The sequence below is a fragment of the Molothrus aeneus genome, chromosome 8 (genome assembly GCF_037042795.1).
Source record: "Molothrus aeneus isolate 106 chromosome 8, BPBGC_Maene_1.0, whole genome shotgun sequence".
Lineage (NCBI taxonomy): Eukaryota > Metazoa > Chordata > Aves > Passeriformes > Icteridae > Molothrus > Molothrus aeneus.
Genome location: NC_089653.1, coordinates 24,169,916 through 24,192,631, shown reverse-complemented (window position 1 = coordinate 24,192,631; position 22,716 = coordinate 24,169,916). Strand labels below are relative to the sequence as shown.

The following is a 22,716-nucleotide window of genomic DNA, read 5'->3' as shown; positions in this document are numbered from 1 at the left end:
TTTACAAGCTTTGAGGAACATTTTGGCTGTCTTTGTGTTGTTGGTGGAGAAGCCTCCCAGGCAGCTGGGGGAGCAGAAATTGTGTCCTCTGGAGCACAGACAGCATGGGACACAGCCATGCAGCCCCAGCTGTACTCTGGTCTGTCCCATCCAGGGCAGTCCTGGGCTGTCTGAGACACTCCTGGAGAATGCTGATGGGGCTGTGGTTTTGCCCTGTGGTCAGCCACGTCTCAGGGCTGCTGGTTATCCTCCACTGAAACTACCAGTCTGTTCTCCAACTGGCCTCCTTTGCTTACCCTCAAGAGCAATTTGGATGGTTAAAGGGAGGAGAGACTGTGGGAGCCTAGTGGCGTCTCTCTGGCACCCAAGCCTGTGGCTTTCTCGTCTGGTAGAGCTCCTGCCATCATTCTGTCTGACTTTGTCCCTTCCATCAAGTGAGGGCAGCCACAGGGGCTGTGTCAGACAAGATTTGGGATGCCTTGTGGAATGCTTACTCCATGGTTGCTGCTTCCAGTGGAATTTGGTTGACTTGTGAGCAGATTTTTGCCCCAGATTTTGGTTTTTTTCAACCATGGAATCTATCTTCCTGGCCCTGGAGTGATGGATCACCCTGCTGCTCCACCTGGGGGATGTCCAGGAGGTCCATTCCTTCTTCCTGAGGCAGACCAGGGCAAATCCTGGACCTAGGGGGCCAGTGGAATTGCTGAGGGCAGGCCCTCCTCACTTTTGACAGTCTACATCTGCTGGTGTGTGGGCAAGGGTTTATTTTTACCTGTGAGCATGCAGGTGGAGAGCCAGCTCCCATCAGCAGCCTGCAAACAGAGCTGGAGAATGAGGCCCTGGCCCCGAGAGCAGCCCATCTGCTCCTGCCACAGAGGGTATGTGGAAGATGGAAAGGGAGGCATTCTCCTAGAGCATGGGATGCTTTCCCTGTCAGCAGAGCCCACCCATTGCACCCATCTGTAAATCCAGTGATTTTACATCCCTCTTCGTGTTGTTCCAAGGCAACAAGTGTTTCATATTTAAAGAGTATTAATTTAATATTGCTGAAGCCTTAAGAAAAGGCACAGTGGGCCAAGTCCTGCTAGTTTTGCTTGCATTTACAGGGCTGAGGAGGGTGAGATTTGATCCTCTTTGGATGTACCTCTACTGGAGGGGCTGTTGTGGGGGAGAGGGAAGAGACAGGGGAATTACAACATTGGAAATAAAAAATCCAACCTCTGCCAGAAGCCTTTTTGCAATAAGACACTTCAGGGTGTGAGTTAAGATGCTGTAATTCACACCTCCTGCATTTTGTGGCATTCAGCCCACTGCTTCATGCCCTGCACACGGGGGTGAGGGATTTCAGCTCAGCTTGCCCCCTGGCCAGGCAGCCCTGGAGCAGAGGTGGCTGCAGGGTTTGTCTCTCCCTGCCCTTTGCCTCTCTGCCTTGTGGTGAATGACAGTGCTGCCTCCAGCTCCTTCCTGTTTAGCGCTTCATAAATTAGAATTTCCAGTCACTCTGGGGACCCAGGTTAAAAACTTTGAATCTTTTGAGTGAGGATTGGAATCAAATCCTCGTTTTTTTAAAAGAGTCAGGCACGTGGAAATGTTACATCACTACCAGTGATGCTGGGCCAGAGCTCATGTGCCCAGCAAAGATTTGGGGCTCTTTGTGTGAGTGAGCTGACTGAGCCAAGCTGCTTTGGACTGATAGTGCTGCATCATAGAGGAGACACAGGTTGGTCAATTTGGGCATCTCAGCATCATGAGGATCTTTCCTTACTGTACATCCACCTTAACTTCAGCCTTGTAGGCATTAGATGTCTGCCTGGATTTGTCTCTTCCTGCAGGCAGGGGAAGAGGCACCTCTGGAGATGGATGTGTACCCTTGGCACCTACATAGACAGGGATCTGAGATGAGTAGCTTTGGCCAGTTTGAGATCCCAGTGTAGGGTTGCATTAAAGCTAGGACTTTTTCTCCAAATTCTGCCTAGCAAATTCCTGCTGTCTCCAGGTGCTGATGTGTTGAGTGCAGCTGTATTAGTTCTTGAAAGCCTGCTGTTACAGTCAGTGATCTTTCTGGGCTTTGGGTGGACATTTCAGCAGATTTAATAGAGTTTCTGTCTGTGCAACATACATAATTCCCTTTAAGTGGCTAAGAGAGGAAGAACATTCAGGCTTGGGAATGAAAGGAAGAGGTTTGTTTATTGTTCTCGAGCACTGTAAGCCCCGAATTTGACAGAGATGTAAACTTATAAGTCATTTTGCTGATTCATGTTTTATTAGTGATTTTGATAGAACATATAATATGGGCATGGCCCTAAAAAGGTTATTTCTAATGGGGCACATGCTGACTTGCAGCCACATACTTTCCTTCCTACATACTCTTCCAAAAATGAGTAATTCCCAGGGTATGTGAGGTTTTTGCCTGAGCTGTGAAACAAGAAGGAATTAGTGTAACCACTGCACCCTGGCATCTCTGACAGAAGCTGCATTGCCAAAGAGCAGTGCATATCTCCAGAGAAGATGTGGAGTTTTTTGTGGGGAGAAGCTGTGCAAGTGAAAAAGCCCAGCTTAGAGTGACTGAAAATCCCTGTGTGTGTTCTTCACTCCTACACTGAAAGAGTCCAGGCTCACAGCAGGAGCTCAGGTGGTGGCTTGTGCCAGGCCATGAGCCAGGAATGGCTGGATTTGGTGATCAGATCCTTTGGCAGTATGGTCACAGCTGCTGATAATCACCTCCTACCCTAATTTAACATTCTTTTAGGGGCCCATCTCCTTTGTACCCCATGTACAAACTGCAGAGAAGCAGGTTGGGTTGGTGGGCAGTGCTGGTCAGTAGGACAACTTTCTTCTCTGGCTGCAGACCAGCCTGGAGACTCATCACCCAGTTCCCCAGCTGGGGGTGAAGCAAGGCAGTGGGACTGTCCTATCCAGCAGCCATCCCTGTGCCCAGCAGTTAAAGAGCTTTCCCTAACATCAGATCCTTATATTTGCAGGGTTTAAAGGGAGTGATATTTTGAGCAGAAATACCCAAAGCCCAGTATTGCTCTGGGCTGAACAAAGCAGATCTCCCATCATCTCTCCCATCTCTCCCACCTCTCCCACCTCTGTGCATCCCAGCAGGGCGGAGTGATGGCTAAAGGCGGTCTGGAAGCTGCTGGGCATGGCTCAGTGTCCCTGTGCCTGTCCCTGTGTGTGGCCCAGGTTGCAGAGTTGGAGAGGGATGGGTTTGCACTGCCTGTGACAGTCCTGCACGGCTGGGGCTGGAGAGGGTGTTCCTGCAAGTGGGAAGACAGGAAGCCAAGCGTGGGAAAAGGAGGGAAAAGGAGGATGATTGTGAGAAGAGTAGGAGGGAAGGAAAGGGCAGAGACAATAGTTCAGCTTAGCAAAGAGGCAGTGATTGAGGGTGTGAGGATTTGGCACAGTATCTTCCTGTAAACCCTGAAGGTCCACAGGAAGAAGGTAATTTTGTGTCTAATTGAGTGCTGTGCCCTGCCGGGAGGGAATCCATTCTGCACAGGACTCTTGCATCAGTTTTCCTGGTTTGGCCAGAAGGCCAGGGGCTGAAGGCTGGAATAAGGAGGGTGCTCCATGTTTGCCTCTTAGGCATTTTGCAGTGCAATTCAGACATTGTTTGCAAGACTAGGACACAAAATAATTTTCTTCTTTCATTCTTCTCCCCACAAGAAAGATAGATTTCTCTAAAGCCTGAAGTCAAAGGTCACTACAGTGAAAGACATTTTTCCAGTGACTTCAGCATTGCGTCTTTCAGGGGCTGTGGAAATTTGTTCCCTTTTTCCAGGAATTGGTTTTACATTGTCAGAATTGTTCTGTAAAGAACAAGTACATTCATTCTTTTATATTTTTATAGATATATATAGATGTAGTCATGCAGTATAATTAAAGATCTATGTGCATTGAACATTTGCAGAATGGTGTTTATGCTTTGAGGATAGCTCCTTTTTTCAGTTGCTCTTCTATCATTTTGCATTTAAAATGCAAATACAGTTTCCCTGCCCGTGGCAGAGGGGTTGCAGCTAGATCATCTTCAAGGTCCTTTCCAATCCACACCGTTCTATGATGTGTCAGCATGTTATGCTGGCAGTTCTGGAATGCTTTGCTGGTTGATGTTGATTTCACCTCAAGTTCTATCCTTTAGTCATGCATGAAAAACATAGCTGCAAAACAGGATAGAAACTAGAAGAGTTTGTTTCAGAGTTGGTTTTTGTTTTTCACACTTAGAGTACTGTGCCCCTCAGGTCTGGCTTTGTGAATCTGAGGGTCTCTTGGTTTACATGAACTTTTTATTTCCCTCTACTCAAAATGAGAAGAAAAAAAATCCCACTATTCTATGGCAAAATCCCAGGAGATTTCCATTATTTGGACTAAGAATGTCCCAGAGCTTTGTCATTGTTCTGGAAGGGCCTGGAGGAGTTTTGCTCATTTTCCCAGGCCCTTGCTTTGCTTTTCCAACCAACCGCTGCATCTGGGGGTCATACGTAAGGTTACAAATCAAAGCCGGAAGATTTGCATGCTAACATAAACTACATGCAAGTGTTGCTGCAGAGCAGGAACCCTGGATGCCAGGAGCCAGAAGGGAGGCTGGGCTGTAGCAACAACGCCTCTTTGCAGCCTCAAGGCAGCCTGGGCAGGGAGCAAGTGAGGGTCTGTAGCTGCAGCAGAGCTACTCTGGGGCTGTGTGAAATGGGCTGGGCAGCACCGTGGTGTGCTGTGTCTGCATGTGGCCGCAAGCTGTGCCTGCTCCAGCACTGAGCATGAGCTCCACAGCTGGGGAAATGCATCAGCCCAGGCCTGCTGGTACAATGTAGAAGGGCCCTTGTTCTCAGAGCAGAAAGGTGCTTCAAGAGAACTCCCACAGGAACAAATAACTCGGTGCAGGGGTGGTTGAGACAGGTAGAAAACAGCAATTTCCAGGCTGCATTTTGTCTCTCTATCTTGTCAATCTTGATGCACTTAACAGTAGCAAGCAGGTTTTTGTTAGTTCTTATTTGACCAAGCTATTCCTGTATCCCTGGCCCCAGGGCACTCCATGACAAAGATCCCTTTGCCTGAAATATGAGTAGAGCTCTGCTTGTCCTATTTTGAACATCCCTCAAGTCAATTCCTCTTGTGCCAAAATTAATTCAGCTGCTTCTCTTATAAGCCTCTTCAATTTGGCAACATCCTTCTGATACTTTACCAATCTTGCTTTCATGTGAGGTTTGATCCAGCACCATGAAGGGAATTAAACTCTTCCTGTTGGCTTCTGTGAGTCTAATGATGCTGTAATGGCAGTCAAAATCAGATGCAGGTTGTACCCATTTGGCCCAGGATTGGATTTAATATACAAACATTGCCCTCATCTGAATGATCATCATTGCTGATGACAGCAGAGTGATCTCTTACAGCTGAACATTGCAAGATGTGTTGTAAACTGAGGAGTGATTTTAAAAATGCTTATGTCTGCCTCAATACTTTTCTGTTAAAACTCATTTCAGTTGAAGGAGGATGAAGCCAGTTTTGAGTCGGTTTTTAACATTTGTTCCTTTGTAGAAAAGAAGGACAGGGGAATTTAGTAATTTCATATTGGAAAGTAGTTTTTTTTTTTTTTAAAGTGCTGTTTCCCCTTGGTGTCTGCTGTTTTCCTTGCAACTGACATGATGATGTAGGACCTGATAAGTGATTGGCTTAGAAAAACCTCCACCTCACTTCCCCATCCAGCACTGGCCCCGAGGACTTCCACATTAAGCTGTACACTTTGGGGGTGATAGGTTTTATTTTAGAACAACTTCAGATGCAAATCATTCTCTAAAACCAGTTTAGTGAAATTGATGTAATTCCTGTATTCAAAATTGGTCAGTGGAACTTGGAGTATTTAAAACTCAAGAGTCTATTTTGTCTGTTGATTGTTTCTTATTCCAGTTCTCTTTTCTTGAATGGAGATTTTCTTCTTCCACCAGGAAATGCTCATATTTTAGGGTTGTCATGAAACACCAACCATCTGCTGAGGAGAAGGACACAAGCATTGAGTTAAAATAGTTTAAAAGGCAGAAGGCATTCAGATTTAAGAGGCAGTAAGCTGAAAAATCTTTACCTCCAAGTGCAGCTGTATTATTTTTGTTTGCTTGCCTTTTACAACCTCTTTCAGACCTGGGTAGGGTATTTGAGAACGCCATGAGGGAGGCAGGTTTCACAGAGAGCCTGTATGTTCTTGTTTCCATTTTACATTTGTCACTCTAAGGTTCTAATGCTCTGTAGGCTCAGATGTTCTGTTTTCTAATAACCTGACAACTCTTAAATGGCAGAAACTTGAGTCTTGTGGTTATTCTGCTTCACAAATAGTTCCATCACACGTGGAAAGTAAATGTAGGTGGATTGAGACAGACTGGAAACAGAAATATGGGTCCACATTGTGCTTCTTACAGATGCTCCCTCTCCCTCATGTACACATGTAAATGTAATGGGTGGATGCTGTCCCCTTCCTTTGTCTCCTCCCCTTGCAGGAAAGCTGCTCATCTGCTTCCAGAAGCTGGGAAGTGGTAGTGGAGAAGTGACCAGTCATTACTAGCTCTGTTTTTCTTTTTATAAGCTGTAGTTGTTGGATATGCTGGAGTTCAGATAGCCTTGACAGGTCTTTGACATGACCCAGGATATCAGTTAAGAACAAACAAAACCCTGCTAATGCAGCACAGATACTGCATGTCTGCAAGAATCAGACACATCATATTCTGCTCACACACCCCCAAGATGAAGAACTTAAATGAAGTAATCAAACAAGCCTGGTTTGTAACCAAGCTGCAGGGCTCCCAGCTGTTCCAGTTCTGCAGCTCTCTGGTCAAGTCACTGCCACAAATCATGGGTGCAGATTCCACTTTTTACCTTTTTATGCCTCTCATGGTCATTTGCATGGCCGTGCAGGGAAATACAGCAGGGAGGTTTTCTGCTTTTGGCTTATTGCTCTGATTGTGTGGGACAACTCAGAATCTTCTTAGCAGGAAGATGCTGGAAAGGCATGAAGACAGTGTTTAGAAACTTAAGTTGGCAAATGCCAAAAACCTGAGGGCTGAATTTGGAGACTAAATCAGAATTTGAACTGTGGGCTTTAAAACCTCATCAGTGCATGAGAAAAATATGGGAGGGTAAGTACTGTCTTATTCTGCCTGTGTGACACGACAAGCTGGATTCATCATCCAGACACAGCTCTGTTCTGTGTCTGGTCTGTCCCCCTGGAGCTAGGAAACCAGCAAAGTCATCCAGCCAGGTGCCTCCATACTCCAGTGAGTTCCTCTTCCTGTGTTCCAGGGATGTCTGCTGGCTGGCTTGAGGCAGTTGTTTGCTATTCTCATTTGTTTTTAAGTACTGGGATTTGGCAAAGAGAAACAGATTTCACCCTGGTTACTGCTCCACCAAGAGGAAGATCTGTGCTCATATAGGTTGCAGTAGTGGTGTGGTTTTCTAAACTAGAATGGACCCAGTTTGAGTCTTGAGAATATGACTAGATTAGGAACTGGAAAGGAGTTTGTTTTTTGTGTACTCACAACAGATTTGGTGTGACATGGCTGAAAAGAGAGGCAGCATTAATCCTTTTACACTGTAGCTTAGAGGTGAAACAAGATCCACAAAAGAAATGTGGAGAAAGGAAAACTCTGATATCTCCCCCTCCCTGTTTTTTTTTTTCTTCCACGTCACTTGTATGTTTATTTTGACTGTAAATTAGCTTTCAAATTATGATGGAGACTGGAATTGCTATGTCCTGCTTTAGTTGCCTCTGTGGTGGCTGCTCACAGATGAGAACTGGCAAATGCCAGAGCTGTTCAGTTTACTCCCTCCCAGCATATTGTAACTCTGCTTTGCTTCCAAGACTTAGGTACGTGCAACATTTGTCCATGAGACCCCTGGGTCATTTTGTCTTTTCTCAGTTACATTTTCCCCATTGGTAATGGAAACGCGAGCTGGGTAGAGGGGTGTCTGTGAGAGCACATCTGGTGCATGAGAAAGCCAGATGCCCCACACCTGTGTGCAGCCCACATCACCCCCTCCTTGGGACTGCTCTGAGGCATCCTGCCCTGGCAGCAGCCACCCTGCAAGGACCTTTCCTGTCTGGGGCTCCCTGGGTCTCATATTTCTTCCAAGTCTCATCTCTGTTTCTCAGCTCAGTCTTCAAAATCCTGGAGTGAGAACAACTCTGGAGTGGGTTTGAAAATAGCTCTTCCTTGGCCCTGCCCCAGCTGAGCTGAGGTACCTCAGAGACCATCGTGCTGAAAGGTGACCTCATTGCATGGCACCAGTGATGGACTTACCACTGGCTTGGGGCTGAGGGTCTGACTTCACCTCTGTGGGAATTTCCCAGGTCTCACAGTGCTTTTTAGGGCCTTTTGGATGTTAGTGAGCTGGGCAAGAAGCCCGTGCTGTGCTCACTGAATCCAGAGTCAGATGTGATCCAAGCCAAGTGAAGGCACAGGTGATGTGTGCATGGGCTTACACTCTCTGTGTTTATTCCTGGAGCATTCCACTCTTTCTGTTGCCACACTGGCCCTTGTATAGGGCAGAAATTGGGGACACTAGGGCCCCTTATCCCAGGGAAACCCCAGCTGCCAGTGTCTTACAGGATAGAGGAAGATACATAAAATCCACCAAACTGCATCAGGAAGCTGAACAGCTTTGCTGCTTTGGTCTTGTGGCTACCAAAATTGCTATCCCTAGGCTGATATCACTTCAAATCTGGATCTGGGCCAGCACCAATTTGTGCTCATCAGCACACATTTGACGTTAAAAGGTTATGCAAACAGTGAGTTGGAGCAGTGGCTGTACTCTGGTAATTTAGGGCACATATGAATGTTGACTTTGCTACAGTTTAAGTTGTTTTAATGCAAACTCTGCCAGGTAAATGAAGCAGCTGAAATTGCTGCAAGCCTTGCAGGAGCTGAATTGACTTTGCATGGAAGTGGAGCAGGGAGCATTCACATGTGTGGAAAGCTTCCAGCTCACGGTGGTGATAGCATCTGAATACAGGGAGAAGGTATATCTTTTCCAACTCAAACCTGATTCATAGGAGGACAAACATCCAACACTTAAACAGGATTCTTTGAAAAAGCTGACATTTTCCAGGATAAAAGGGGATATCGTGATGGTATCTGCGCACAAACTGCACCGTAGCGTTGTCTTTTGCATTCACAGAACTCTCTTAATAGCTGGTGTTTACTGTAATGACTTATTAGGGGTTAACATCACCCTCTCTAATGTGTGCAGGGAACTTTCTGGTTTCTGCTTTTCAATCTTCCCTTTGCCAATAGCTCTTGTATTTGTCTATGTTCTAATCTTGGTCTCGTCTCACGACCAGTTTCAGACATTTGTCTTCCTCCCCAGCTCATCTGGCTGTAGACAACAAGATGTTAACCTCTGAAAAAACAATTGAAAAATAAGTCACATGAGAATAACCTGAATTTGGTACCTCTGGGGTTTGTGCTGGCTAGAGCTGGATATTTTCCAGTGAAAACAAGACAGTCAATGATAAGGTCATGCCCACTGACGTTAGAGTGGATGTGTTTTGTAGTAGGAAGTCATCTCTCCTCATTGCTTGTGTAGACAGTAAAGGGAGAGCAATGACTTCAGTTTACAATAAATTTTCTGCTCTCTGGCAGGTAAAGAAGTTTCCCAGAGCTAGAATTTAACAGCAATAATTAGCAGCTGATAAAATCCCCCTGGCACCCTGTAGGCACACAGTGTGTGATGATGGGGAGTGGGGCTGTGGCAGAGCCCCATCCCCAGTGGGCACAGCTGTGAGCAGCAGGTGAGCAGTATCAAAGATAACGAGCCACGGAGTGCCCAGGGGCACTGACCAACCACCAAAGGGAGCAGAGGGCACACAGGTGCAATGCATGAACACAAGGGTATAAAAGTTGGGCTAAAGAGCAAGAAGGGTACACACTTGCAGCCTTCTGAAATGGTAGGATGTTGCTCTGTGTGGGTTGAAGCTTTCTGAAATTGTCTGGCGATACTCTGTGTATCGTGGCTGTCTCAACTGTGACATATGCTGGAACAGCACCCTGCACCTTCTTTCATAAGCCATGAATATTAAGAGCTACTTATCAAGCTCAGTTCCTGATTAATATTCTACGGTCTTTCAAGTCAGCTTCTTGTTTCTCTGAAGAAGGATTTATTTAAAAATATAATAGTACATCAAAAAAAGACTGGACTTGGGAAAAAATGTGAACATTCTTAGTGGTTGGAGCACCCAATGATTGTGCAGTGAGTTGTTTGTAATTTCTACGTCAATTTTCATTCATTGTTAAGGACTTTTTGTTAAAGATTTTTAAGGTGAAGCATTTGAGTAGCATTTCCATTTTTACTCCTTTATGGTTATAAACATGGCAGATACATAAAGCAGGTCTCTTTGCCTTTAGTAATTAATTACTGTAGTAATTTGGAATCTCAATTACAGTTTAGTTGTGTGTAGGAGAACACTGTACTTACATGAAAGAGCTTGCTCCCAGGCATGTAAGGTACTTTGATTTTATCTTTTTATCAAGACAGAATGTGCCAAGGAGCTGAGACTCTCTCGTTGGCAGGACCAGCTGCGTGATGGAGTTGTGGCTTGTGTGGCTCAGTTTTGGGGAGTTGCTGGGTGCCACAGAAAGCCTTCCCTTGGCTCTGCAGGAGGCTGTGAGAGCAATGCTGGCTCTGCTGGGTGTTCAAGCCTCAGATGACTCTCCCTATTTATCTGATATTTCCTGCTGCCTCCTTGTCCCCTTGCATTTGCGTGACCCTGGGCTCCCGCAGGACTGCTTTTCTCCCTCTCTCTTGGGACATTGTTGATCACTTTCACAGCAACCCATTTTAAGATCTGAGGAAATAAAATATGGTGAGGTAAGCTGATTTAATGTTTGCTGCTCATGAAAAGGTTATGCATCTGACCAAGGCAGCAGAAGCAAATAACTTCCAAACTCAGATCTCTAAGGAAGAGAAATATGATATCTAAGGCTTCTGAAACCTCTAGACCTTGTATTTATAATCTGGCCTTTTACAAATCTTTTTCAACCAAACCCCATTATTTTAAATGGTGGCTTTTGGGAAGCAATTTGATTTGGGCAAACAAGCAAAAAAGATCAATAGCTGTTTTAGGTTTTGCACCTGTCTCCCACCAAGCAGATTTTGAGCCCACTGGTTTTTCACTTCACATAACATCAGGTTATGATTAAAGGCTTTTCTTGCTTTTGCTGTAATCTTTCCTTGAAATAGAAGTCAGTGTATCTGCATGCTGCCCCATCCATCACTTACTGAGCTTGAGGAGACTTTAGACTCAAAAAGACTTAATTGCTGTTCTAAATGTGCAGCAAAATCCTGGCTTGACTGAAGTCAGTGGTGACTTCGTTCCCACAGAGCCCGAATTTCAGATCTGGGAATGTATCTGCACCATGCAGTGGGCCGCTGCTCCTGCACCAAATAAATCCAACCTTTCTCTTGCCCAGAATATCCCTGTGCACCCAACTCTGCCCCTCCTTGTGTCATGGAGGCGTTGTGCCACTTACTGCACCACCGAACTGGAATCTTAAAGTAGGATCGACTTCTGCTGGGATTAGGCTTTGAACAAGCAGACTTGTAGGCTGTTAAAAATTTCAGGAACTCACAGTTTCTGTGGGTTCTGAAGAGCAGCACAGAGAAGCCTGAAGTGCTATGAAATTCAAAGTGCCTGGATGTCTGTGGCATATGTGTTTTGTTTCTAGTTTCTGAAGAAAACATGCAAAATGAACAAAAAATTATAATCTTTATTTACATGTGCAATATGTTTCTCCTCCTGTCTCATTCCCTTTGTGAGAACTCAGGGCCAGAATTACAGTATCTGAAGTTGCTTTTGGAGCCTATTCAGCTCCCATCTGTCAAGATCTGTTTTTAATCCAATGGGTTTTCCATCTGAAAGTAGCTGTTGGATAGAGGATGAGTAGAAATATTTGTGTGTGAATTAGCTCAGAGTGAAGCTACAAACTTTTTTTTTCCCACAACAAACACATGGAAAAATATTCTTCAGTGTAGTGTGACTGGCCTGAAAATTGGCAACAGCAGGCTTTCCTTCCCAGGCTCTGGCTCCTTTGCCTTGACTGCGTGGGTAAAATCTTTAAAGGGGACCTGAAATCTTCATTTTACACAGACTTGCCTCCTCTCCATGCAGCAGGGCAGGGCTGATGTAGCCCTTGTGTATATGGACCTTGCAGGAAGGAGGTCGGGTGGTTTGGTTTTCCAGGAGAATTATGAGATGCAGCAGAGTAACCTGGGTTTGCTGAGAGTCAGGCTCTTACCCCTGGGCAGTCCTCTCTTTGTCAGCCTTGATGGTCTCTGCCCTGGTGGGAAGAGCAGATATGTTTGATACAATCATGAGAGAGGCCCCAGATCTCCTTAACAGCCTGTGCTCAGCATCTCCAGTTGTTGAATGCCATGAAACTGGGCTGCAGGAGATGGGAGGCAGAATGCCTTGGGGACTGAATGTGGTTGTAACAGGCAGAGATGCAAGTATGGCTGCAGGATCCCTGTGGTTTCTGGGAGGATACCTCTCCTATTGGGAAAGAAGAAAAAAAATCATCTATTGGTGGTCCTTGGAAAAGTGTTGTCAAGGCCAATATTCAACACCCCTGCAGGGATTTTTATGCAATAATTTTTATTGGTAAAAGTACCGGAGCAATTGAATCAGTAGCTTGGAAGATGGTCTGGTGTCTTGGGGGAGATGGAGAAGAGGGTGATGCTTATCCATCACCCATTGGATGGATAAGCATCATTGGAGACAGAGAGCTTCACTTCTGCATCCATGGCCAAAGGGACATCTCCTGCTGCAGTGCTGTGGCTGAGGGAGGAGGAATGCTTTCCTGTTTCCTCTGCCAGATCGCTATCTCAGTCCATATGTGAAACCTGGGAATTGCTTTAAAGGCCCAGGAGCTCTCCTAGCTGTGATTTTCATTATATTGATGTCCATGGTCACCCTTGAAAGCTCCATCCTGTGTTTGTTGAAGTCTTGTTGTGGATCTATCATCAAGGCAGCAGGACCAGCATTGGCCTGAGGACAACTGTATGAGGGAGCAGAACCTGGCATATTTGTAACTTTTTAAAAAGATATCTTGGAGGTACCAGGGTCAAAAGGCAACATTTTTGTGTTTTGTGTGTGTATTTATATGTGTATGTACAAGTTTTTGTGTGTATGTGTGCGTGCGAATCATTTTTATCGCAGCTTCTGGCAAAGTGGTGTTTCTGTAAGAGGATTGTTTTGGGGATGGACTAGGGTTGGGCAAGGGAAATGCTGGGCTTATTCCAGGTTTCTGTTGCTGTTTCCATCAATGCAAGGAAGCAGCGTCACTCTCACTGTCCAGCTTTACATCCCCTGATGTGACTCAGCAAGAGCTGTGTGCTGTGACAGGGTTTGGTTTGTGTCACACACCTATGGGTGTGTGGAAGCAATGATGTTGCAGGGCTGTAATTCCACAGCACCTGGGGAGCTGCCTTTCCTTTGGATTTCCTGTGGAACCAGAGCCACTCCTTGCTTGGGAAGGGTGGCAGCCACAGCTCCATACACAAAGACAACCTGGAGTGTGGGGCTGGAGATCAGCACCCCGTGAGGAGCTGTTGCTTCAGGGGTGGAATAGCTCACCCAGCCATGCCTGTAGCTGGCCCTGGGACCCTCCAAAAAGGACAGAAGGCAGGGTGTGCTACCACAGACCAGAAAATGTGGCATCCCTCAATTAGAGCTTTTATTCCAGGCAGAGCAAAGTCAGTGGGAGCTGCTGATGGGGATGTGTGGGAGAGCACTGAGTACTCCCCCAAGACTTCTGTTGGAGGCTGCAACAGGCTTTAATTTAGGTTAGTCCTGCTCCCAGGGCTATATTCCTCACTGGGAGTGGGAACAGCCAGTGAGATCTGAAATTAACCACCGTTGGCTGTTCTGCCTTTGCATGTATCCTGTGCTTCCTGGCCCAGGCTGATTTGTGTTTTCTTTTCCCTGAACAGGTCTATATCATCAATGTAACATGGTCTGACCTGACTTCCCAGATCATCTACCGGAGATACAGCAAGTTCTTTGACCTGCAGGTAAGTTTGCCCTGTCTAACATAAAATATTATTTCTACTCATGCTTCTAGTCGTGTTTCCAGCTGGGTTCATAGTGCCTTTAAATAAGGCTTTGTGCTTGTTTGGTCTGTTACATGTCATGATCTTGAAACTTTTCAGACTCTGCCCTTGTAGGGTATAAGATAAGTGGGTGGTATGCTCACAGTGAGTAACTTGCAGTGTAAAGACATTTAAAGCTGACATTTTCATGAATGGTTCCTATTAAAGAGGGGATCTAATTTTAAATACTTCAGATGCACTTAAAACAGAGAGAGCACTACATTTTGGGCCCCCAGAAACTACTTACCCGAGTAACTGAAAACAACAGAGCTTTTGCACACTCCCACAGCAGTTCAGTAACAGAGATTGCAGTGGAAACTTTCCAGTCTCTCTTCCTAACCATCTACCCAGCCAGCCAGTGTCCTGGCTCCTGCTGTTTTGTGCAGCTCCTTTCCTCTATTCTGTGCCTGTATGTTTAGATTTCATCAAAAGCTTTCTTGCTGGATAGCTGCTGACCAGAGTTTAGAACCAGCAATCAGCTGCTTCATTTCTGGTAGTGCTCCCAGGCACCTGCATGGGTCGAGGGAGCTTTGGGGCTGGTGTTCTGTTGGGGAATAATCCAGATCTGCTGATATTTTTGTATCATTGTAGCTTTGTAGGCAGCAATACTAATTGCCTGGGGTAAAAATAAAAGCTGTGGTTTGAGATGCTCTTGAACTTTGAGGAAAGGGTTGATTTTTGGACTGGAGCTTGTGTTTGGAGCTGGGCTGAGGTTACAATACCAAGTGAGTCCTTATGGTCAGTATTGAGGAGGTAGCTGACTGCTGTGTCCTGAAAATAACACTAAGCCGTTTTTGTATTATAAATTAGGGGAAAAAGGGTTCTTGTCTGGGGTATCTTAAAGAGCTCTAGTTTCATCTTTGCTCCTCTTTGTTTTATTTCTGGTACTTAGAAACCTGAAGTCTCTAGTCTGTTTTGTAAGCTGTATCAGTAATTATGGCCTCCTGGCCTTTTGGGTGAAATGGTGACCATTTCTACAGCCAGTCCTAGTTTCTTTTTGCTGTGTGGCAGGAAGACAAGAGAGGGATGTTCTTAAGCTTCCTCTTGTGCCCATCTCCATTTCTAGCTGGGCTGAAGTGCCAGGCCTGCCAGTCCCACTGCTGCAATTGTATGTCAGCATCTTTTCTGTGTCTGCTGTACCTGCTAAAGATGCTCACCTCCATAGTCACAAACATTTCTTGTCAGCATGCGAATTGTGGCCAAAACTGTTTCTTTCTTTTTCTCTCTTCTTTCTCTTTTCACTCCAGTTCTGTTTTCATGTATATGTTGTTCTGGGTCTCCCAGCTTTTCCTGGTAGGTTTGAAAAGTTCCCATCAAGTGTGGAGTTATCAATGGGGTTAGTGTGTTGGACAGGAAATGATGTCTCAATCAGGGAGTGAGTCCTGAAAGGTCCCATTGATAAGTGCAAGGGGGCCTAGCCAGTGGAAAACTCCTGCTTGCATGACGCTTCTCCCCCCACGAGAAAATACGACAAGAAAGTAACAAAATTCCCTTCTTTAACCCTTTTCCCTCCCAGGGATCTCTGTCAGGGCCAACACTGCATGAGCAGTGTCGGGCCCCTACAACAGCCTCTTTACTCTTGCAGTGTGAGGTGCAGAGTGACAGAAATTGAGGTTACTTGAGATTTCGAGTCCTGCCATGTCTCTGTACTATGTCACTGTGTTCAGCTATGCCTCAGTTTCCCAACTGTGAGATGGGAACAAGGCCCTGTGTGCTCAGGCTGCCATAATGTTCTTTTAGACTCCCAGAGGTGATAGGTGGTTTTTTATTTATCTCCTCCTAGTATTCTTTCTGGATTTTTGATTATGCCTGAGCATCTCTTAGGTGAGGCAAAGGAAACTGCTTTGGATCTTGAATAGAAATTTGTGTTTCCAGCTCTAATGAAACCTGCCAAGAGAGTTGGAAAAGTAAATGAACGCTAAGGGGGACTTTGGGTAACCCTTGCATAGGGAAATCTATGGCTTGATGTGCAGAGATTCTTGCTCAAAGAGAAATTAGCTCCAGATCTTGGGATGACTTGTGCTTTCCAGATTTTTGCTGGAAGCTTGAACTTCTAACCCAGCACTGGTTGAATGTGGGGTTTGCAATCTGATACCATGCATGGTAAGGTGGTCTCAGCATAATCAATCTTCTTTGATAATATCCCTGCTTATCCCCATGTGGCACTTCTAGGAGAGAACCAAGCAAATTCTCAGGGAGTGATGCTCAGCCAACTCATGGGCACCACTCATGTCCAAAACAGCTGGAGCCCACGGGTCTCTGCCAACTGCACTCACCCTGCTGTGTCACCAACAGAGCTGCACTTCAGGGCTTCTGAAGGCTGCACGTGTCTCCTTTGCTCTTGACTGGAAGTGGAGGAACAAGGGCTGACTTGTAATGACTTAATCAGGGCTGCAGTGGCTGCCATTGACAGTGACACTGGATCCGACCCATGGGGAAACCCGGGGGGCTGCCCAGGAGCAAGGAGGGAGGAATACAGATAATTAATGTCACTACTCCATTTTCATGTTTCTTTAAAAAAGAGCCCACTCTTCCCCAAACAGCTGTCTCTGGGAAGTGGCTTGGTGGTTTTGAGAGCTGCAGCATTAGTAGAAACTGCATTTTTAAAAATACTTTTTTGCAAATTCTGTTAGGCACTGCAGGCGGTAAGAGGCTGCTCTGTCCCAGGGATTCAAATCCAAGGAGAGTTTGGCTGTGTTATTGCAGCAGTGCATATGCTTGAATTGGGAGTCAGGTTGTTTTTCAGTTTAGTAATAGGGCAGTAAGGATGGTCATACCACAGGATTTGTTTGCCCCATAAAGGTATAAGAAGTACAGCAAACAGAACCCAAAACAGCAAACCAAGTGTCGGCCCTGTGCTGCTTCAGTGAGGGCTGGATATCTGTAAACACAGATTTTAAATTAAATTAGGGTACTGCTGCATCATTTAATTGTGCAACCAATCACATCTGCTCCTGAGCATGGGTCAAATGATGGCAGCAGAAAACATGTGAGTGCCAATGTTTCAGTAAATAGGATTGAAAAGATTGAATTAACTCTGCATAGATGAAAGCACTACTATAAATTGCTTGTCAAATCCAATTATCTGTTGTCTTTTACCCTGGGGAGACGTTTGCACCTGAGCACCATGTGGGGTCAAAGCTACCTCCTAATGTAATATTTTGAATGTAGTTTTCTTGCCCTTGCCTGTAGTGTAGAATGGAGGAGCATGAGGAAAGTGATGTGAACATCACCTGTCAGTAGTGCTGACCCTTGTGACAGGCTGGTGTCTCACTGGGACACGTTCCCTGGATGCTGTTTGAGGTCTTCCATCATAATTGATGGATTTGCTGGTGGTGGTTGCAGGATTCTGTCCTGAGGGGATAGTTCAGTAATGCTGCTGTTGTCCCCAAAGGAGCTGAGAAAGGACACTCCTTTACTGGGATAGCAGGGATAACTCCTGGCATTTCCACTGTGCAGTAAAAGATATCTGCAGATGTAAGGCCTGTGTTTTTCTTGCTGGAAAGTGCTTTTGGAGGCTGTTACCAGAATGGGGATTTGCAGTTGAGTGCATGCATAAATAATTGCCCAAAGCATCAGGTGGAGAAGTGTAGAGATGCAGACACCTCTCACCCTCCCAGTGGCCAAGCTGGGCTGGAAAACAACCACCAAATTTGCAGCTGGCAAGCATGAAGGATGTCTTTCCCCTCTCTCCATATCACCCTTGCAGTTGCCCAGTGCCACCTTGGGCTATTATGATCCCAGCTGGGTGCTGGCCCCACTGCTGAGAATCCCCCTCCCCAGCAAAGTGAGCAGGGAAAATGGGACCAAGGATCTGTGCCTGGTCTCTCAGCTTCAATCACCAGTGGTCATGTGCTGCATTTTATCCCGTGACTCCAGGTGTTCTCCTCTTATTCCATGCCTGTGCTACTCAGTGCCTGCCGTCAGAGCGTGAACAGGACCAGCACCGCAGCAGAGGGACCAGAGGATGGCTGGGTCTCTGTGTGCAGAGCTGGGCGAGGATCCTTGCTCACAGCAGGTGTAGTGCAGCTTTCTCCAAGGTGAAACACAGCAGCTGGATTTAGCAGCATGCCACCATCCCACATGGTGTGTTTGGCTGTGCAGGAGCTGAGCAGCATCACCGGAGCCACGGCTGGAATGTTGGGCAGGCAGATCTCAGCCTCCCCACACGATGACACACACAGGCAGTTTGACTGCAAGGAGATGTCTGAAATGTCACAATATTGAAAAGGCAAATAAACAAGGCTGTGTTCAAGCACTTGCTGTGTGTATCAGCAGAATTTTATCTGCCCAACGTGGTTTGCTGATCTAAGCAGGTTTTCTTCAAAGTGGTGCAGAAAGAGGAACTCACTAGCAGCCAATTAGAACATTAAAAAAGTAAAGACTATCAAGAATTTTATGAGGAAGAGGAAAGACCTGTAAGTTGTTTTCATCCAGATGATAAAGCATCAAGGGCTTAATTTGTTAATTCTTGGGTCATCCTGATTGTTTATAGTGCTATAATGGAGTAATGGAGCACTGGAGATGACATTAAACAACAATGGTAATATAAAAACTGGTAATTGCAGTTTGTATCTCTGCTTTTCTTACTCAGACTGGAGTTCGTGTAAACGCTGCTGCTATTGATTGTTCTCCTGTTACACTATTCTGTAACAACATCCCTTTCTCCATTACCCCAGGCTGTATCAAATAGGGGAATGTACGCTCTCATTCCCAGTTTGGTTGCAACTGTGCCATGTGCCTGGATTTCACTGGGTCACTATGATTTGAAACAGGACCTGGTGGTTTTGGCATGCAGGCTTTCTGGGGCAGAGCAAAGAGGGAATTCTGTGATTCTGATGGAATTGTGTATATTCACTCCAGTAGTTAGTCTGGGTTAATTGCTCAAGTGGAGACCTACAGCCCTAATTTTGGTAGTCCAGTACAGTCTAATTCAGTAATGATTGTTTTTGTAGGGCCTCTGATATTTCATGTTGTTCGTGCTTTTAGCTCTGCAGGAGTGGTAAATGGACAAGTTCAAGCATGCACTAATTTTAGCAGTGGTGAGGAGTGTAGGTGAGAATGCAATGGGGCAAGTGTTCTCCTGTGTTTGCAAATGCTGACTCCTAACCCCAACCCACCAGGCCTCTAGCAGAGTGAGCAGTCTCCCACTGGTCTTCCCAGCCATCCAGAGCAGCAGGGTCACTCTGCAGTGGGTGATGCTCTCTTCTGCAGGTGCCACCCTGTGCAGAGCTCCTGCTGGCACTGTGGGAAGGGCAGGGAGGGAAGGAGGGCTGCTGCTGTGGCTCCATGCGAGATGCAGCTTGCCCCTCTCGCAGCGTGGGAGGTTTGTGCTGAAAGGATTCCCAGCCTCTGATGAGCTTAGGGAGTGTTTGTTGGGCTATGTGTGCATCTGAGGGTGCCCAAGGAAACGGGCAGGAAAGCTGGGGGAGAAGGTGGGGTTGAATGGGACAGGGGTGGAACAGCATGGCAGATGCTGCTGCATCAGGCTGTGGTGCAAGTACACAGTGAAATTGGGGTTTGTCCTGCTGGGCTCTGCATGTGCCTCCCTCTGCTCTGGGCTGTGCTGGCCTTGGCCAGCATGGTCTGGGTTGCAAGGATCACATTTCTCCTGTTCCCATTCCCTTGGTGTTCAGCATCCTGTCCCTGCTGTAGATGCTGAGACCTGCTATGAAATCCTTCTCCAGACCAGCGGCCTGGCTCCATATCTGACCCATCCAGTTCAGACCCATTGGTTGGCTTCAGGGACATCCCTGATAATCTTGGAAATGTGGGGATGGAGTTACTGCAACATCTGTAGGGTTTCATTTATAAACAGCTTCCTTAAGAGCATTACTGAAACTGAAACAAGACTGGGAAAATTCAGAGGAAATCTGAACATGAGTCTGTCAACACGTCTGTTCCCAAAGGTCAGTGCTGGCTCCTTGGGGAGAAATGGCACATCCTTTCTTCTGAGTAAACACAGACCAGTTGTTTGCTGCTGTTATCCCAGACAGTGCATGGAGAAACTTGCAGTGCAAGGTTTTCAGGGGATGCAGAAAACCAAATTTCCAGGAGGAGCCCTACACCATCTCTGAACACTGACTGTGCCTCCTTTGCTTTGGCAGCTCTGCTGGAGCTCCTGGTGCAGCCACGCTTGCAAGACTTGGCTTCAGTAGGAGAGACCCCTCAATGCCTGCTCTCAGAAAAATAGCCCAGCAGCAAGCTTGTAACAGGCCTTCCCAGGGGACCTGAGATGCTCCTGGGAAAAAATTAATAGCTGACATAGTTATTGAGCTAAGAATGGTTGTCTCCACTGATTTAAAAGCTATCTAAATACCATTTGTCCTTCTAACCCTCAGTGCTTTGGGATACCAACTAGCTTGGGGAGCTATCTTTGTGTTCAATGAATAAATAGAATTGTTTATAATTCTAATTTCCATCATTATTTAAATGTTTGCTTGGCAAAACAATCTGTTCAGCTTCCAGTATTTGTTTTTAAAGAAGCTTTACACGTCAGACCAAGATGAGGGCCATGATGAGGTAATGGCAAAGTGTCTGCCAATCTACAGCAGAGGTGTACTGAGGGACCATGGCAAAGAACCCACAGCTGAGAAGGTGACCCAGCCTCTGAGAACCCTCCCTTTTGTACTTTTTTCACTTGGGTTCTGTTGGAGCATAAAGCTAACACTTGAATATTCCCCCTAATCTGCAGCATGGGAATCTCCTGCAGGGTGGCTACAGGGAAATATTTGCTGCTCAGCACCAATCCACCTCCCTGGCCAGGACATGGGTGACCTTAGAAAGTGAGATGGTGGCTTAGCCAACTCCTCAGGGTGTGACAGCAGCAAGGCAAGAACAGAGGTGATACCCATGCCACTGTCTCTGTGGGCTGGGCTCTGTATATAGCTAGGCAAATGAGTTTTGTCTGTTTGGGTTTTTTTAGGAAATACTGGGAGCATCGCAAAGAAGTTGTTGACTTCTTAGCTGTGTTCTTTTAACTGTATCTGGACTGCCTCTAGCAGGTACTGAAAGCATGAAATTGGTCAAAAGTATTATTTTCTGGAATTATTCCCTTGCTTTCTAGTTTTGGTTTGTGTAAGGTGCTCCTTACCATCCCCCACTTATCGCTGGCTTGGAGACAGTGAGGATGTTGGAAGACCTGTGCTGTGGGAAGGGTTCTCCTGGATATATCCACAGAGAGTAAAAGCAACAAGTTCTTCCTAATGAACTGAATTGACTTACATCAGTTGTGGAGGACTTGGACTTATTTTCAAAACTGTTGGTTGCTTTACATGTTAAAAATCCAATGTATCAGGAGTGCGAGTCCCTGCAAGGTTGTGGTGCTAATGGAAAACTAAAAACATGCCTGAAATTGCCAAAGATTCTGAGTCGTGGTGGAAGGCTTTGATATGGGGCCCAGACATGCTGGTTTTGTGCTTGGACAGTATCACATACAAGGCATTATGCAGAATCATGATAAAAACTGGGTTAAAAGCCTTTCTTCATCAGAGTGCATAAAGGCTCAGTGTATACCTCCTGTGTTATTCCTCCTCCATCTCCATTATTTTGCTGTTGGAAGCTCTCCTCAAAGATCTCCACAGTAGGACTTTAAGCTCAGCCTTGGGAGCAGCCCTCTTGTTTGTTACCCTTGTTCCAGGTTTTGTTTGCTGAAACAATAAAACACAGGAGAGTGGTTTGGCTGTGGGACCAGCCCCAGACAAAGCTACAGCTCTGGGGCTGCTGGCCTCACACAGGCAGCAAATTCTCCAAGTGCCACTTTATTAGCATATTTCCTCTTACCAGAGATCAAGATCAACCTTTTTTTTTTTTTTTTCCTGGAACATCTGTGTGAAAATTAAATTCCTTGGCAGAATTTTTCCATGGCCTTTTTTCCCTGAAGTACCCAAGCCCCAAAAGCTCGGGCATGACAATCCCACCCCCTGCACTATGTTGTCGCTCTCCCCTAATCGTACTCAGCTTTCAATTATTTATACTGCCGGAAAATTGCATGGAGTTCACACCCCCAGCCCTGAAACACAATTCTGCTTTTGTGCAGGGAATACAATCCTTCACTTTCATTAAGTGTGTGGAGACCAAGATGAGAAGTGCCTGTTGTGTTCGCATCCCTTGGCTCGCGATGAGAGGAGCTGGTTGTTTTCACAAACGTCCTAAATAGCCCTGGAAGGGTTACGGGGAGTTTATTTACATTATTGCATTTAAGTGCAAATAGAAAACTGCCCAGCCATTATGGAAAGTTTATGCAGGGCTCTGTCAGGGCTCTTTTCCATGTCACCTCACCCCTCCCGGCTTTCTGCTCTGACAGGCTCAGATGTGGGAAGGCCCTGTCGGGAAGGAGCAGTAGCTCTTGGTCCTGTCACACCATGCTTTGCTTACAGGACACAGAAAAGCATCAGCTGGCATCTCTTCCACTGTGGACTGTGTACACTCCTGCCTGCCATAGGGAAGGCTCCTGATTAGTCTCACCCTAGCCTGATTTATGAGCCCTGGGTGCTATTGCTTCTTCCCCATAGCATGTGAATGACTGATCTTTTCACCATCAATGTATGGAGCATGAAGTTGGGAGTTTGTTTGCCCCCTGTCCCC

The 22,716-nt window shown here is 46.1% G+C and overlaps 1 protein-coding gene across 2 annotated transcripts in view; it reads left to right on the top strand.

Annotated features, from left to right (window-relative positions):
- Positions 1 to 22,716, top strand: part of SH3PXD2A (SH3 and PX domains 2A) — a 235,269-nt gene that overhangs the window by 28,447 nt on the left and 184,106 nt on the right. For both annotated transcript variants that reach the window (XM_066554682.1, XM_066554681.1), the window contains exon 2: positions 13,972 to 14,052. In XM_066554682.1, the coding sequence (XP_066410779.1) occupies positions 13,972 to 14,052 (81 nt within the window). The remainder of the gene's footprint in view (positions 1 to 13,971; positions 14,053 to 22,716) is intronic.